Here is a 16,006-nt window from a genome sequence, read left to right as displayed (position 1 = left end):
TAGTATTTTCAAAGCCCCCAACCTCCTAAAAGTCCCTTCAACAAAATGGGTTAACTTGTTGAAATTGAGCCCCAAAATCTCCAGTCCACTCATCTTATCAAAAGCCCCAAGCTCAACTCCTTGTAAATCACAGTTCCGCAAAGACAGTTCGTGCAACTTTGTGTTGTCGTGAAAAAAATCCCTAGATAAAGTCACTAGTTTTTGGTTCTGAACGTGCACCCAGGTGAGGTTCTTCAGCGGACTGAACGCCCCAGGGACAATCGTGTGGTTGTTGGAGATGAGAGACACCCAACTGAGGTTGGTAGTACCGGAAAACAACTCTTGAGAAATTTCCGGGAACTCATCGTTTCTCGCTAACGTCAAAAACACGAGATTTGGGAACTTTCCGAGGGCGAAGTTGGTAATCTTACTATGCGTCACAACAAGATACCGAATCGGGAGGGTTAGGTTGGTCAAATCTAAATTCCCCGTCACGTCCTTGAAAGTCAGTCTGTCCAACTTTGATGGTAATTGTCTCTCCCATCCGGGGGTTACATTAAAGTGCCCGCAGATCACGTGATCGTGCTTGTACTTCTTACCAACTTTACAAATCTCGCTGGCTTGCAGTAGAGGGATGAAAAACACAAGAGCTAACCTCATGTTCACTCAATAACAACAAAATTCGCGATAAAACTTTATTTGCGTCCGTGTTGTGATAAGAGGTCAAATGTTAAGAGAAACTGACCACTCTGGTGACCACCAAAAGTTCATACAGCGCCACGATGAGTTCACTGGGGGCCTTGAGAACTTTATTTCTGACCGCCAGACTGCACGTCCCTCGCATCAAGTGGTACAGATCTGGATAAAACTGGAGAGAGGGTGAAACGTTTCGAACTATATCCTTCTCACCTTCATGCCCTCGATTCCCTCCTCGCTGAACGTTTGGCTAACTTCAGTGCAGTCGACGTACAGGGCGTGCAGTGGCGTAACATGCAGCATCGAGTGGGTTTTTTGCTTTGTTTTTTCGACGTTGTACTCTCTCATTTGGAGGATGATGCTCCTCCTCCCCGCCGCCATGTTCCAACGAGACCACGCGAAATTAAAGCACGTGCTTAGTTGCGCCAAATTAAAATAAAGACGTTTTTCCATTGGCCAATGCTTCTCACAAGTGTTCTCCACGTAGCAAAAGGCGTCGAAGGCGGGGAAAACGTCAACGCCGGCATTCTGGAGCATCTAATACTAAAATGACAGACAGTGACACCAACCTCGACATACCCTAATCAGCTTGGGCAGGGGGAAGTACACCCCTGTGATATCCTGCAGGGCGTTATTGGGGCTGTTTTGGAGCTGCGCCAACGCAATTTCATTCCCTTTTACGTTGAACTCCACCATTAGAATCGCCGCGGTGATCTGTAACGACACTGTACCACTACGAGGATTTAGACAGTTGGTACGACTGCGAATGGACTTACTTGGCTTCGGGTCGCATTTCCCACGCTTGGTAAGGTAGGTTGGCATACCTGTACGCCGCCAACGCGAAAGTTCCGCCCATGCGCGTGCGAAACGTCAACTGTCCTTTCTCTTCGTTATGCTTCAAGTCGTGGACTTCCTTCTTTGACCACACTTTTCTTTCGGCGTCCCAATAGCACACCATCGGAAGCTCCAAAAAAATCACGTGTTCGGGCCAACTAATCAGTCGTGCCAACAGCACCATCCTACCAACTTACGTTAAAGTAACTAGGATGAGGCGCTCGAGCTCCTCCTCGCTTTTCTTCATTTCTTCTTCGATTTCTTCAGGGGTGCGACGGAGGCCGGGGATCGGGGGAGCTGGGGGGTCGTAGGGCAAATAGAGGTCCACAAATTCGAGTTCCTTGGGGAGGTACACTAGAGAAAGGGGTGAAGTTTCGGTCAAAAAGAATGAACTTACGCGGTGTTAAATTCATTTCCAACGTGACAAAGTCTTGGGGTTGGGGAGGCTGATGGATTAAATGGAGCGAGTAAACTCCTCCGATGATGGTGTACTTTCGCAAGTTGATGATGTCGTCAGGAACGACCTGAAGGAGGTTCGTTCTAGTGCCGTTGTAGAGTTCGTCTTCTCGGGTGATAACGTATTCACTAGGAGTTGGTTCTAGTTTTTTGTACGGGACGATGGGGATGTCGTCCTCGGGTCCGAAAACTGGATCCGGTTCGGGTTCTAGTATCTCCCCGTTTTCTTGTACTTCAGGGGCTTTGCGCACTCTATTCCGAAATTTGTACAGAAGTTTCTCTCTCCATTCGGTCTTCATAGCCTCGTACAGATCTAAAAGAAGAGTTAAACGAAGACACCAGGAGGTGGTGTTACCTATGTCGTAGTCATAGGGGATTGGAGGTTTTTCATAGCTGTCACTGAGGTCACTCAAATGGTCGTACTTGACGTAGAGAGCTCGCACGGCTGTCTTCTCCCCATCTATGGAGAGGGGGAACAACACCTCCATCTTCATCTGGGGGAATTTCACTTCGATGCACGGTCTGGAAAGTTTATTAGGTTGGTGACACTGCGTGCACGTCTTACTTAGCAGGGCGTCTGGGATTCGGAAGCGGTACCGGCAGCTGGATCCTTAGCCACAGACAAAGAACTAAATTTTCGTCTTGGAATTGGTAATCAGCAGTGGGGATGTCGATACGGTTTAAATTCACCTCAATGTTCCTCAAGAGTTTATACGTCGCGATGTCCAAACTCTTGGCTTGTTGTTCCCGAAACAAAAGACGAACCTTGGGAAAAAACAGTGATACCAATCCTCTTGGGACAACTTACCCATTTCCAATTGTCTAACAGCAGCTGGTTCTTTCCATCAGCAGTGTCAATCAAATCGTCTAGGTTATCCAACAGCTCCAAGACATCTTTCGTCCTCCTCGCCGCCTCCTCCATCGACGTCTCCTCAATCATATTCTCCCACAAATGGAGAAACGTGTTCATCTGATCACACTTGCTCGGATTGGGCAGTCTTTCACAGTTGACGTAAATCTCCCATTCTGATTGGGCCTGAGCTGCCGCCTTCAACTGTCTATTTGCTTCCAACAACGTCTGAAAGATCTCCAACGCCGCCTCTAACTGCTCCATCCTGATTTGTTGCTCGTGCGTCTCTCTCTTCTCTTTCAGGATCGCTTCTTTCTTCTCTTCCTCCAATCTAATTCGCTCGCGTTCCGCAGCTAGAGCTGCTTCTTCTTCCGCGGCCTGTTTCGCTTTTTCTGCTTGTTCGGCGGCTAGTCGCGCTTTTTCTTTCTTGGAGAGTTTCTTCTTGGGACCCTGAAACAGAAAGTTAGAGATGAAAGAGGTGAGAATGACACTTTCTTCTTCTTCTTTTTCTTCTTTTTGGGTTCGGGTTCCGTCTCGACGGTCTCGGGTTCGGTTACTTCACCGCTAGCAAGGAGCTTCATGCGGGCGATCTCGGCCAAGACGTCGTCCTCTGGTGGCGGCGGTGGTTCCGATGGTTCTTCTTCCTTCTTTCGTTTCTTTTTTTTCTTTTTTAGGGGCTCTGGTTTCTCGCCCACAGCTTCTGGTTCTTCTGGAGTCTTGTCAGGTTCTGACTTCCGTTTACTTTTTTTCTTTTTATCCTTGCGTTTCTTCTTTTTGGTTGGAATTTCCTTTTCTATTATCTCTTCTTCTATGCTTTCTTCGGACTCTTCAGACAAAGAAAAGTCACTCAAATCATCATCCTAAGAAACGATTTCTTAGCTAGAGTTTTAAAGAGAGTCGGTTTTACCACAGGGACGACCAGCAGTGACTTTCTTAGACCTGCCATCTGTGAGTTGTGTATGGATAATCTCGCCATCAGTTCGGTAAGACCTGGTTGGTGCTGGGACTTTAATGTAGATCTTCTGACTTTGCTCTTCCGCCGTTTCCTTTCTATTGAAATTTCTTGAGATTCTTCGTCTTCAGGTTCAATGACTTTTATGCTCTTCTTCTTTTTTGGTTCTTCGGTAGTTTCAAAGTCCTCCGCATGTTCCTTATCTCTCTTTTTCTTTTTGTCTTTTTCTGGAACTTCGCCTGTTTCTTCTGTTGTGGTTTCTTTTGATTTATGTTTTTTTGGACTCTTCTTTGACTTTGCTTTTTTAGGGTGCTTGGACGGTGAAGCGGCGTCTTTAGACTCTCCTTCTATTTGGAGTTGAACATTTTTATTTATCCTGACTTTCTTTTCTTTCCCTTTTTTGCTTTTTTTGGAACTGGGCTCTTGCTTTTTCTCTGCAGGTTCTTCATTTTGTCGCTTTTCAACTTCCTGTTTATCAGATACTTCGTTCTGTGGCGCTTCTTTTTCTTCGTTCTGTGGCGCTCCTTTTTCTTCCTTCTGTAGCGCTTCTTTTTCTTCCTTCTCTGGTGCTTCTTTGTCTTCCTTTTGCTCTGTTTCTTCTGCAGGTTTTTCAGGTTCCACCACCTCCTTCTTGGCTTTCTTGCCTTTCTTTTTTCCCTTTTCTTTTTTGGGGCTCTCCACAGTGTCCCCTCCCGCTTTTCCTTTATTTTTCTTCTTCTTCTTCTTCTCCTCTTGTTTTGTTTCAGTGTTTCCAGTTGGTTCTTCAAGGGTCAAATCAGGAACAACTTCTTGTGGTTCTTTTTCGCTCCTCTCTTCATCAGGCTTCTCTTCTTTTTCTGTTTCCTCAACAGCTTCTTCTTGCGGTTGGTTGTCTTGATCTTCAACTAGTAATTGTTCAGGTGCTTCATTTTCAGCCATTTTGGAAAAAGTCTAAATTGTGAATAAAAAAATTGACACGCAATACGTCAAAATGACATACGTAATTTTGACAGTAGAGACACGCGGCCCACTAGATTTGATTATGAAATTTGTAAAACTAAAAATCTGATTACAAGGAAATCACAAAATGTAGGCAAATACTGTAAATATGTATAAAATAAAAACCTAAATATAAATTTCACGTTTCATTACCCTCCTTTCGTTATCGACCCTTGACATTTGCTCGTTTTTTACGTCTAATTTGGGTCTACAATCAAATGCCTATAATTTCCGGTTAATGAGCCAACTTGATTGTATGAAAATGAAGAGGCCCGGGTCACAGACAACACTTCATTACCCATTTCCCTTTTAGTCATACTAGAAGAATGGCGCAACTACCATCGATCCCTGAATTCTACACCAACAAGAATATCTTTATAACCGGAGGAAGCGGCTTCATCGGTAAAGTTCTCATCGAGAAACTCCTCAGATCATGTCCAGATCTGAAGACTATCTACCTCTTGATGAGGCCGAAGAAAGGTCAAAGCCCCGAAGAAAGAATCAAAAGCATCACCGACCTTCCGGTAAGTTCATTCCCAGTTAAACTTCTTCTTATCCCCTTGTAGCTCTTTGATTTAGTCAAGTCTCAAAACCCGAAAGTGCTGAAGAAGATCAAGCTAGTCATCGGTGACGTCAGAGAGCTCGGTTTGGGTTTGAGTCCACAAGACCGGAAGTTGTTGCTCCAGGAAATGAACGTGGTGTTTCATATCGCTGCTTCCGTTCGTTTTGATGATTCTTTGACGGATGCGGTGATTTTGAACACTCGAGGAACTAGAGAAGTGTGCAAGTTGGCTCTGGAGACGAAGAATTTGGACGTTTTAGTTCATATTTCCACGACGTATTCTCAGACTGATAAGAAAGTCGTTGGTGAGGAGTTGTACCCTGCTCATGCTGATTGGAGGAAGACCATCGAAATGGCGGAAAAGATGGATAAGAAAGTGTTGAATGTCTTAACGGAGAAGTATATTTCCCCGTTGACCAACACCTATACGTTTACGAAGTCTTTGGGGGAGCATGTGGTGCATGACCTGTGTGCAGGAAGAATACCGGCTGTCATCTACAGACCTTCTATTAGTAAGTATAGCTACGATTTTCTTCTTCTCTATGAAGAAACCGTGTTACAAGAAATAAAAAAAATATCGTGTAAGTTGGTCCTGTTGCATTGTAGCTGTGTAAATTGGGGTAGAAAAGTCGTCACAGGAGTAAGTTTAAACAGGTTTAAACCAATTCTCTGGATGAGTACAAGCGTGTTAATTTCTATGAAACAATTTCGAAGCGGTCGCAGTATTCTCTAATCTAAACGCAGGAAATATAAAGTCAAAATTGACATTTGATACCAACATTGTCACATTAAAATCACCAACATAACATTAATAAACTGGTCACATTAAAAATTAGCTATTTAAAAAACAAGTTGGTTAATGAAAGCGATTTTAACCGGCACGAACGTAGTGAGTGCCGTTAATAAGCGAGATTATGGAGTGCGGGCACTACAGAGAGTTGAAACTAATATTACTAGAGGATGAAAAGGTGGTGGTGGGGATGTTTTAACAAGGGCGCCATGTTGGAAATAGTTTTTCTTGAAATGTATGCAACCAAATTTGATTCAATGTACTGATTAAACAAATTATTTCCAAGTTTTTAAAGATTCGGCTCAACCACATCAATAGACAGCCTTAATTTTAAATTGTCTGGAGGAAGTTTTAGACAAAAATGAACCAAAATTGATTTTTAGACACCAGTAATAATAAATTCATACAATTTGATTTCACTTTAATTCATACTTTTGAGAGCGGCTCAAATTTTATTCCAAGTTTTGATTTACAACATGTGCAAATTCAACAGAAAACAAAATTTTTTTTCGTAATTTACTGCGATATCTGCAATATGATAATTGTTGCGATTCATTTGTTTTGCTATCAATTTTTAAATCAAGTAGCTTATGACTTTGTGAGTATTAAACCTTTTTGTTTTCAAAGCGACAGTCCTTACACTGTTCAAATACAATTAACTCAAAACTAATGTAGAAAGAACGAATTTTTGTGAGCGCAAAAGTTTACATCAAAGTTGGCGGCCAGAGAATTTATGATTAATGATGTGCATAATAATTTCTTTTCTTTATTTTTTTTAAATCCTCGTTTTTCTTGATATAGTTTAAATATTTATTACAATAAATACGTTAATATCACAAAAAAACCTCAAAAACAACCTCTTTTCTATATATTTTAACTATTTTTCAAATTGACCTATTATAGTTGTACGTGATACGAAGGCAAAACGTAAAAATATTGTTTAGTACTTTGTTTAGATCTCAAAACATCAACTTTTAAAAAGAGTACATAAAATTAGTTTGAATATATCGGGGAGAGTCATAATTAGTATAACAATTTTTTAAGTTTATTTAAGTTAAAAAAAAATATTAAACTGTTTATCAATTATTAAAATTACAATTTATTCCCAAACACCAAATTTTAACAAAAAATGCTGACGCGCGTTTCGATAGCAATGCTATCATCATCAGAGCGATGATTAAACTGTGATAGCATTGCTATCGAAACGCGCGTTTGCATTTTTTGTTAAAATTTGGTGTTTGGGAATAAATTGCAATTTTAATAATTTGTCAACACCAAAAATTGATCTAATAAATTTTCTTTGTTTATCAATTGTTCATAAAAAGTGATAATACATCTAATGTTTTATGGATATGTTTCTTTGCAATAAAACAGCACTTTTATTTACTTGTGTCGTATATTATTATTATTATTAGTAGGCAACCCTCATTTACACTAAGCCCAAAACACAGCATTTGGCTATTTCCAATATGGCGCCTTTCTATAAACAGTTTTGGTTACCCCCTCTACCACCTTTTCATCCTCTAGTAATATTAGTTCCAACTCTCTGGGGCACTACCGCTTGTAAAGTATGCAACCTTCCACTCTGGAGGATCAACAAACCGTGCCGGTCCATTTAAATACCATTGAAAGAGTTGTTTAGATGCAGAATTTAATTATTTTTTGTATTGTAGTTGGTTGCAACTTCTTAAAATGTATTGCCTTAATAATAATTTTGATCAGTGAACGGTAAATGTTTAATTTCAGCCAGATACAAGCTGGTATCTCTATTAATTTTTGGCATAATAAGTTAAATTTTGATAAAATCGTAAAGTTTATTTTTAGGGATATTTATTAGCAACTTTTCAAATTCCATGTCAATACTAAATACAGCAGATATGGTAAATTCTATTAGGATTTTTTTAATAAAGCTATTTTCTTGTAATTTACTTTGCGTTAGGAATATCTCTAAAAGTTAAGAAAAGTTGCTTAAAATCGAATTTTAAATTTATTTATCAAAAATGAGGAGTTTTTAAACAAAAAATTTTGAATTTTTATTTTATCACATAAATAAGAATTGGCGAACCAAAATGAGCCATGAATTCTTTAGTACATACAATATTGTCCATGCTCTCTTACACAATTTTGAATCACTTTTAACTTTAAATTTTGAGTTCTCATTAAGTATAATTTTATGCGAACTAAAAAATAAACAAAATCATTTATTTAGTAGAAATGAACAAAATTATAATATTTCATTATCAATAATTATTTATTAACGATCGAACTTAAAGATTTTAATATTTAAAAGAAATCGAAATAAGAATTTTATGTTGAAATTGTGTAAGGAATGTCTTCTAGGCAACTTTTTTTAAAAAATCGAAGATGTCTAACACCAAGGAAAAGTTCACTTTATTCAAAAACTCGTGGACAATTTATCATTTTCAAATTCTTTCTTAAAAAAAATTATGGAAGATAAAAGTTTATTCATTTAAAGTACAAAGCACTGGTCTGTAACTTTTTTTTGCGATTTTTAATATATCGAATTTAGAAATTCGTCATTTGTCACAAATTACGCCAAAAGTGTCCGAAAATAAACAATTACTACTCAATGGCAGTATAGATAATACATATTAAAAGATTTCAACCCATCCATAGTAAAAACCTAGTCAAAAATAATTAAATACTGCACCTAAACATTCAATGGTATTTAAATGGACCGACACGGTTTGTTGATCCTCCAGAGTGGGAGGTTGCATACTTTACAGCCGGCAGAAAACACACAAATCGAAGACAAAGTACTTCGTATTTTGCTTTAGATATTAAAAAACGTAATTTTTTGAATTTCAAGAATAACAGTTGGTGTGGTTAAATGAAATTTAAGTCCCTGCAAAGAGCAAAAACAAAATTCTGAGTTAAAATTTTTGTCTGAATAGTAATGCTTGCAAACATTAACAAAAATGCTTGAATTACTTTTTGCGCAATGAAAACTTTCATAATTAAGGAAACTGAAAAGTCAAGCGACAGAAAATTTCGAGACTAAAAAAGAAACAGTTGATTTTCATTTTTCCTCATTTTTTGTAATTTTTAAAGTTAAATATCTCGGAAACTATTTGAGATATTGAGATGCAGTTTGCGCCATTCTTTTTCTCGGCTCACACGTTCTCAAAAGCCCAAAATTTGAAAGTTGATTTTTCGAGAAAAAAAATCCGACTCACGATGAAAATTTTTCATTTTTTTTATTTGTGGCCATAGCTTGTAAACTATTTGTCCGATCGATCTCAAATTTGGCTTGTAGATAGATTTGGAGCTCCTCTTTCGAATGATGTATAATTCAAAGCTCTTAAACGTCGTTTTCATTTTTAAAACATTGATTGAAAATCACCCTAAAATGGCGTCTTCAAAACAATTTTTTGACAATGCCTTGTTTATTTACTAAGCAAACTTAGCAAATCTGGGCTCATTTTACGCAGAATGTCACGCTAGATCCAAAAACATGAAAATTTTTAATTTTCGTCAACAAATACCTGAGTTGTGGTTGTTTGAATTTTTGGGTTGTCGCCAGAGGGCCAAATTTTTAAAGGTTCGAAACAATTCGTGCTCGATATCTCGGAAACTATTTCAGTTATTGAGATGCGGTTTGTGCCATCATTTTTCTCGCAATTTTTTACATAAGAAATAGTTCTTTAATTTTTCTACAGTCGAAATTTGCAAATTTTCGCAAAAATTCATAACTAAAACTTGCCAAACTTTTGATATCGATATCTCGCTTATTTTTTTAGAGTAAAGTTAAGTTATTATACATCAGTGTACGCAGAATTTTCCACAGATTCCAAATCTGCGATTTAAATTCAAATCCGACAACAAATAACTGAGGTATAGCCGATCAAAGTCTCGGAAAGTTGATTTTCATTTTTCCTCATTTTTCCTAATTTGTCCGATCGATCTCAAAGGCCAGTAGATAGAGTTCGAGCTCCTCTTTCGACTTTTTTATTCCGAGTTTTCTTCTCAGCAGTCCTCTAACTTTCCAGTAATCGCCACCGCCGAAGAGCCCATGCCAGGCTGGATTGACAACATCAACGGCCCCGTCGGCCTCCTCACCGCCTCCGGAAAAGGCATAGTTCGCATAGTTTACGGCGACCCCAACATAATGGCCGATTACGTTCCCGTCGACCTTACCGCCAAAGCAATGATAATAGCATCATGGAAGCAGGCAACTTACAAGTAAAAAAGTCCCTAAATTTTGTATTATCTCACCATTTTCTTTAGAAACAACACCAAAAAGCTCACTCCGTCGTTTTACAACGGAAGCAACTGTAACACTCAGAACATCACACTGAGAGAAATGGTTGAGCTTGGGTATGATGTGTGTCAAGAAGCTCCTTTGGATGGAGTCTTGTGGTACCCCAACTGTGGGGTCACAAGAAATTACTACAGTTTTTTTCTTCAAGTGCTCGTTTTCCACGTATTACCGGCGATCTTCATCGATTCAATACTGCGAGTTTTAGGGAGGAAACCGATGTTAGTAACGTTCCGTTGTCACCACCTGTTTGATCGATACCTTTCAGGTTGATGAAAATCCAGAGACGAATCTACGCAGCCATGTTGGTCATCGCTCCTTTCTCTTTAAATCAGTGGGAATTCAAAAACGACAACGCAATAAGATTACAGTATGAGTTGCTACCGGAGGATGTTGAAACTTTTTCATATCGTGAAAATGAAGTTGAAGTTCGAGACTATTTTGTAAAAGGATGTTTGGGGGCCAAGAAGTACTTATTGAAGGAAACAGGGGAGTTGGAAAAATCCAAGAAACATTTGAAGAGAATGTGGTTTTTGGCACAATTTGTTAATATTTTGTGGTATTTTTTCTTGTTTTGGTTGGCTTTTGTTAAGATTGATGTCCTTTCATTGGTTGGGAATAAGTGGGAGGAGTGGAGAGTATTTCTGACTAGTGATTAGGTTTCATACGAAGCTACCTAAAGTTTTTTGTAGGCATTTATGTCTGGTTTATTCTTATTTTAATAATAAATAGGAATACTTAAATACATCAATTTTTAAAATTTAAGAAACCTGAAATCTACAAGACTAACGAAATTGTAAACGTCAAATTAACATTCAAATGACATCTTAGGAAACAATATATTTAAAGGCGCACTGGACGTTTACACACGCCGTGTGGTAAAAATTGCCGAAATCGTCTGCTCTTCAGATGCGTTTATAAATTAATAGTTATTTACAGTCGCGTGTGGTAACTTACATTTTACAGCGCGAAATCAGTTTTAATGATTGAGCGCTGTAAAATGGTTAACGCACAAGAGTTGTATTAAACTTTTTGGCCGAAAAATTTTAATTTAATAATTGGGTTTTTCAAAATTCATGAGAACTGTCACATCTGACATTTGTAAATTTCATCATCTGTCAATTCTGTCAATTTTGTAGTTGGTGCACAAAAAGTACACAAGATGGCGCTGTATAAAAACGTTTTAATATTACTTTAAAAATAGAAATATTGTCTTAATTGAGATAATAATTTAGGTAGATTCCACTTTGGTGATCAATCTTCATTATGGTAAAGTGATTTTAATTTATAAACGCATGTGAAGAGCAGACGATTTGGGCAATTTTTACAGCACGGCGTGTGTAAACGTCCAGCACGGAGATTCTGGTGCCACGATACGATACCACAATATAACCAGTAATGTCACGGATTTTTAACTTCCATAAGAAAGCATTAGATGGCTTTGAGTACCAGATTCTGACCAATAGCGTTGAGTGAGGCGGGCTAGTCCTTGACAAACGCTTGGAACTGAGGGCGCTTGTAAATCTAGTGTTTCCGAAGATGTCAATTGAATGTTAATTTGACGTTTACAATTCATGAGGCCAAAAAATCATTTTTCATTACCATAATGAAGATTGATCACCAAAGTGGGATCTACCTAAATTCTTATCTCAATTAAGACAATATTTCTATTTTTAAAGTCAGATTAAAACATTGTTTTATACAGCGCCATCTTGTGTACTTTTTGTGCACCAACTACAAAATTGACAGAATTGACAGATGATGAAATTTACAAATGTCAAATGTGACAGTTCTCATGAATTTTGAAAAACTCAATTATTTAAATTAAAATTTTTCGGCCAAAAAGTTTAATACAACTCTTGTGCGTTAACCATTTTACAGCGCTCAATCATTAAAGCACTCCGGCTACGCCGTCGTGCTTCAAACTGATTTCGCGCTGTAAAATGTAAGTTACCACACGCGACTGTAAATAACTATTACCATATTGAAGATTGATCACAAAAGTGGTATCTAAAGTGCAGCTCATTGCTATCAGTCCACTATCCTGTGTAAATTTTCGAAAATTTTTGGGTGTAAATCAGGCTTTCAATTAGAGGAAAATTGGATGTAGCGATTTTGGAGGTTAACACGCTGTCAAAGTTAAGTGTATTAATCAAGGGCTAATTAAAAATGTGTTGCAAAAGATATTAAAGAACGTGTTTTATAATGGCCAATTTGGTGCACGAGTTTCCGGGGTACAAAACGAGCCGTAGGCGAATGCAAAAAAAATGTGGGTGCCAATTTAAAATAAGAAAATTGAATATCGCCCAAAAGATACTAAGACATTTAGAAAAATTCTAAATTTATCAGTTCATAGTAAATTAAAAACCATCTCAATTGCTTTTTTAATTTTTGAAATCGGTTCATAAATAAAAATTCTACAACGCCTGCCGTTTTTTAAAAATCACCCTGTATTTAGATTCAATTATCGTTGGCCGCAAAGAACAATTCAATTATATTTTATATCAAACCTTAGTGAGGTCCAAAGGTTGATCCTGGCCCGAAATTTGGGACTGTACCCAAAAACTGTGTCGAGGAATGTACTTGATAGGGATATTTTTAAACACCAAAAGTTGCCGACATGCATGGCAGCATTTTGACAGGAACGTCAAAATTTGTAAACATTGATGAGACATTTGCATTTCGCGTTGGAATAACATTAAAAACTGTTGAATTCTTTCGAAAATATGAGGTTATTGCATTAAAAATTGGGATGGTTTTTAAATAAGTGGTTTCTTTGTTTGTTATTAACAGTGAAGTAATAGAATCTCGCCGACTATAGTTCGTACAGTGAGAGTTTGAATGACAGAAAAGTCACTAAATCTACGCAATAAAAAGTGTACCATACGCGCGAAATTTAAAATAACAAAATAACCCCAGTTACTGACAACCCTGTCAACCCATTTGGCGTAGGAATTTAGTGTTTTTAGTGTATTTTGTAGCATTATTTGCTGCCAATCTATATGTCAACTGTCGAAATCTCCCAATCTCTCACCGGATATACTATAGCAGTTTACTATTGTGTTTTTGAAACACGAATGTTTAATCAACTAATTAAAGGATTAAAGAGGACAAGAGAAGTGATGCAAGTGAAACTAAAATGAAATCTTAACCGAAATCTTGGCCTACTCGTCCACAAAGTAGTAGTAAATTCAAAATTTGATAAATTAGCTCTAACCTTAACCATTCTAGTTGGAAACTGTCTGATTTTACTTCATGAATGTTTGCAACTGTACTGCATTTGTGTAAATTCAGCACACATTATTAACTTTAGGACCAAATGCCCTACTTATGTCAAACTCTAAAGGAATCTTCAAATTCTAGCATTGTTAAATTTTTGCAATGAATTGTTGTCAAAGGCAAACACCACTTTTCTTGTAGTTTATAAATAATAAGCATAAAGCATAGATGTCAATTTTATCTCTAAACCGAGCTGCAAATCAGTTTTTGCTCCAAAAGTTTCTTCACACACGTTACTCTTTCTGCATTGATGTACAAAATGATATTATGAAATCTTGAAATCATTAATCTGATATAATCTTGCCCCAAAAAGCCTATAGCCTAGGGCGACCTCTTCGTATTAGATGTAACAGATGTAACCACCAAGCTGCTATTGAAGACTTCGCACTTCAATAGCAGCTTACGCACCGGTCCAGTGTAAGAAAGGACCGGTATCTCTTTTTTTAGTGTTTTGCCAACTACTTTCAACTTACAGTGCAGTTTTTAAGAGCCAGCAAAGTTCATAAATTTAAGTTTGTAGGTTAGTGTAAACAAATTCATTTTGACATATTGACGTTTTACACGATATCCCCCTCTTCTTCAAAACACCCCAATTAGTACCAACTTTAATGAATTTTACTAACACAATACAATACACTGGTCGTTCATGTGTACTAGTTAACACTAAAATGGGGGCCACACTATCAATTGGTATGACATATATATTGATACATTTTTTGTTCACGCAGCAATTTATTAAACACGAACCGTAAAAGAAGAACTTGGCAGGTGACAGGTGACAGCCAGACTAATTAGTTCTGCCAACTCTTTAAAAACACAATTTCCTACTTTGAGTTCTCTTATAGATAAAGTCCGTTTTTTTTTTAAACCACCAACACCGCACTCTCCCACCACTTTACAACCGGCAACGTCGTCGATGGTGACTTTTTGGTGATAAAATCAAATAGGTTAGTTGCCTAATTGACAATTTGATTACACAAAACGGCCTTTCAGGCTGTGCCGAGTCTTTTCACTATGAAATCCTTTGATTTGCAAAAGAAACGTTTTTAACGGAAACAGCCTAATTTTCAAAAATGTCAAAAATTTGGCAACTATTTTCTCACCAAAAATCTCCCTAGGCAACGTTGCCGGTTGTAATGCAGGGGAAAATTGGGGTGTTGGTGGTTTAAAAAAAAAACGGACTTTATAAACGACTCCAAATTGAGTACTTTAATAGACCTATTAAAGCGGCAAATTCAAAAAAGATTTTAATAGAGATTTAACAAGTTTTGGTAATGTTGTGCAAGACGATTAACTTCTACGCATGCCGTAGTTGTGTCAAGGTCAAACGTTTTTGCTGCCAATTGTAACTGATAAAAATCGCTAGGGGCTGCTTGCTGCCAACTTAACTTTTTGATGAGTGGGCCGATAGTAATGAGCTCTGGTTTACCTAAATTATTAGCTCAATTAAGACAATATTTCTATTTTTAAAGTCATATTAAAACATTTTTTATACAGCGCCATCTTGTGTACTTTTTGTGCACCAACTACAGAATTGACAGAATTGACAGATGACGAAATTTATAATGATCAGATGTGACAGTTCTCATAAATTTTGAAAAACCCAATTATTTCAATTAAAAGTTTTTCGGCCAAAAAGTTTAATACAACTCTTGTGCGTTTTACAGCGCTCAATCATTAAAGCACTAGTTACCACACGCGACTATGTTATTTAGAAGCTTTTTTCTCTGGGTCACGAGTTCTGGGACACTTGGATTTTAGTTTCATTTAAATTTATTGGTACTTCTTGCGTCTAGACTTTTTATTGAATTTCATTACTTTATCAGAAATTTTAAAAATCTAAACAAATTAGCATGCAATTTAGTCTACAATCGACCAAACTAATAATTTAATACTAAAAGTTCAGTACACTAAATATTCACAGAATGTGAAGAACACACTTTCAATTTTAACACTAAATATGGATATTTAAGTGGACTAGATGAAATGAGCACAATTTGAGAATTGCACCTCAGGTCCTTACAGTTTTTGAATTACAAATACTTTAAATTGACCAATCAGATAATCGCTAGATATGCGCTGTGATGACCAAATTTAAATGTTTGTAACTTAAATACTATAATCAACTCAGATTTGGATGTAAAATTTCCCGTCAATAAATAAAAAAAAATACATAAAATATAAATTTCATGTTTCAATAGTCCTCTTTCGTTATCGACCCTTGACATTTTCCCGCTTTCTTTCCGCCTAATTTGGTTTTACAACCAAATGCCCATCATTTCCGGTTAATGGGTCAACTTGATTGTATGAAAATGAAGAGTCTGGTTCACCGACAATGCGTCATTACCCAC

At 37.4% G+C, this 16,006-nt stretch overlaps 2 protein-coding genes across 2 annotated transcripts; one reads left to right on the top strand and one right to left on the bottom strand.

Annotated features, from left to right (window-relative positions):
* Positions 1 to 709: 709 nt before the first annotated feature.
* On the bottom strand, positions 710 to 4,860 carry LOC148176912 (dynein axonemal intermediate chain 7-like). Its single transcript, XM_088033232.1, has 11 exons — positions 3,685 to 4,860; positions 3,307 to 3,628; positions 2,774 to 3,265; positions 2,531 to 2,730; positions 2,321 to 2,487; positions 1,907 to 2,278; positions 1,707 to 1,863; positions 1,452 to 1,667; positions 1,255 to 1,408; positions 889 to 1,212; positions 710 to 847 (listed from the first exon to the last, which is right to left on the bottom strand). Exons 1-11 carry the CDS (start codon positions 4,683 to 4,685, stop codon positions 710 to 712), a joined length of 3,543 nt encoding a protein of 1,180 aa, XP_087889358.1. The 5' UTR covers positions 4,686 to 4,860.
* A 211-nt stretch (positions 4,861 to 5,071) lies between these two features.
* Positions 5,072 to 11,035, top strand: LOC148176911 (fatty acyl-CoA reductase 1-like). Its single transcript, XM_088032701.1, is given in 4 exon segments — positions 5,072 to 5,269; positions 5,312 to 5,819; positions 10,108 to 10,597; positions 10,645 to 11,035. Coding segments are annotated over 4 exon segments (1,587 nt in total).
* The last annotated feature ends 4,971 nt before the right edge of the window (positions 11,036 to 16,006 follow it).

The sequence above is a fragment of the Gnatocerus cornutus genome, chromosome 3 (assembly GCF_029298725.1).
Source record: "Gnatocerus cornutus isolate USDA-ARS CGAHR chromosome 3, icGnaCorn1.1, whole genome shotgun sequence".
Taxonomy (NCBI): Eukaryota; Metazoa; Arthropoda; class Insecta; order Coleoptera; family Tenebrionidae; genus Gnatocerus; species Gnatocerus cornutus.
The sequence above is the reverse complement of the archived record's forward strand: the minus strand, read 5'-3'. Positions and strand labels throughout refer to the sequence as shown.

Coding starts and splice junctions, on each gene's coding strand:
- LOC148176912 (XM_088033232.1), bottom strand. CDS start 4,685: ATGGCTGAAAATGAAGCACCTGAACAATTACTAGTTGAAGATCAAGAC. Junction 3,266..3,306: donor AGAAAAAGAAGAAGAAGAAA/GTGTCATTCTCA, acceptor TTTCTGTTTCAG/GGTCCCAAGAAGAAACTCTC. Junction 2,488..2,530: donor AATCCCAGACGCCCTGCTAA/GTAAGACGTGCA, acceptor TAAACTTTCCAG/ACCGTGCATCGAAGTGAAAT.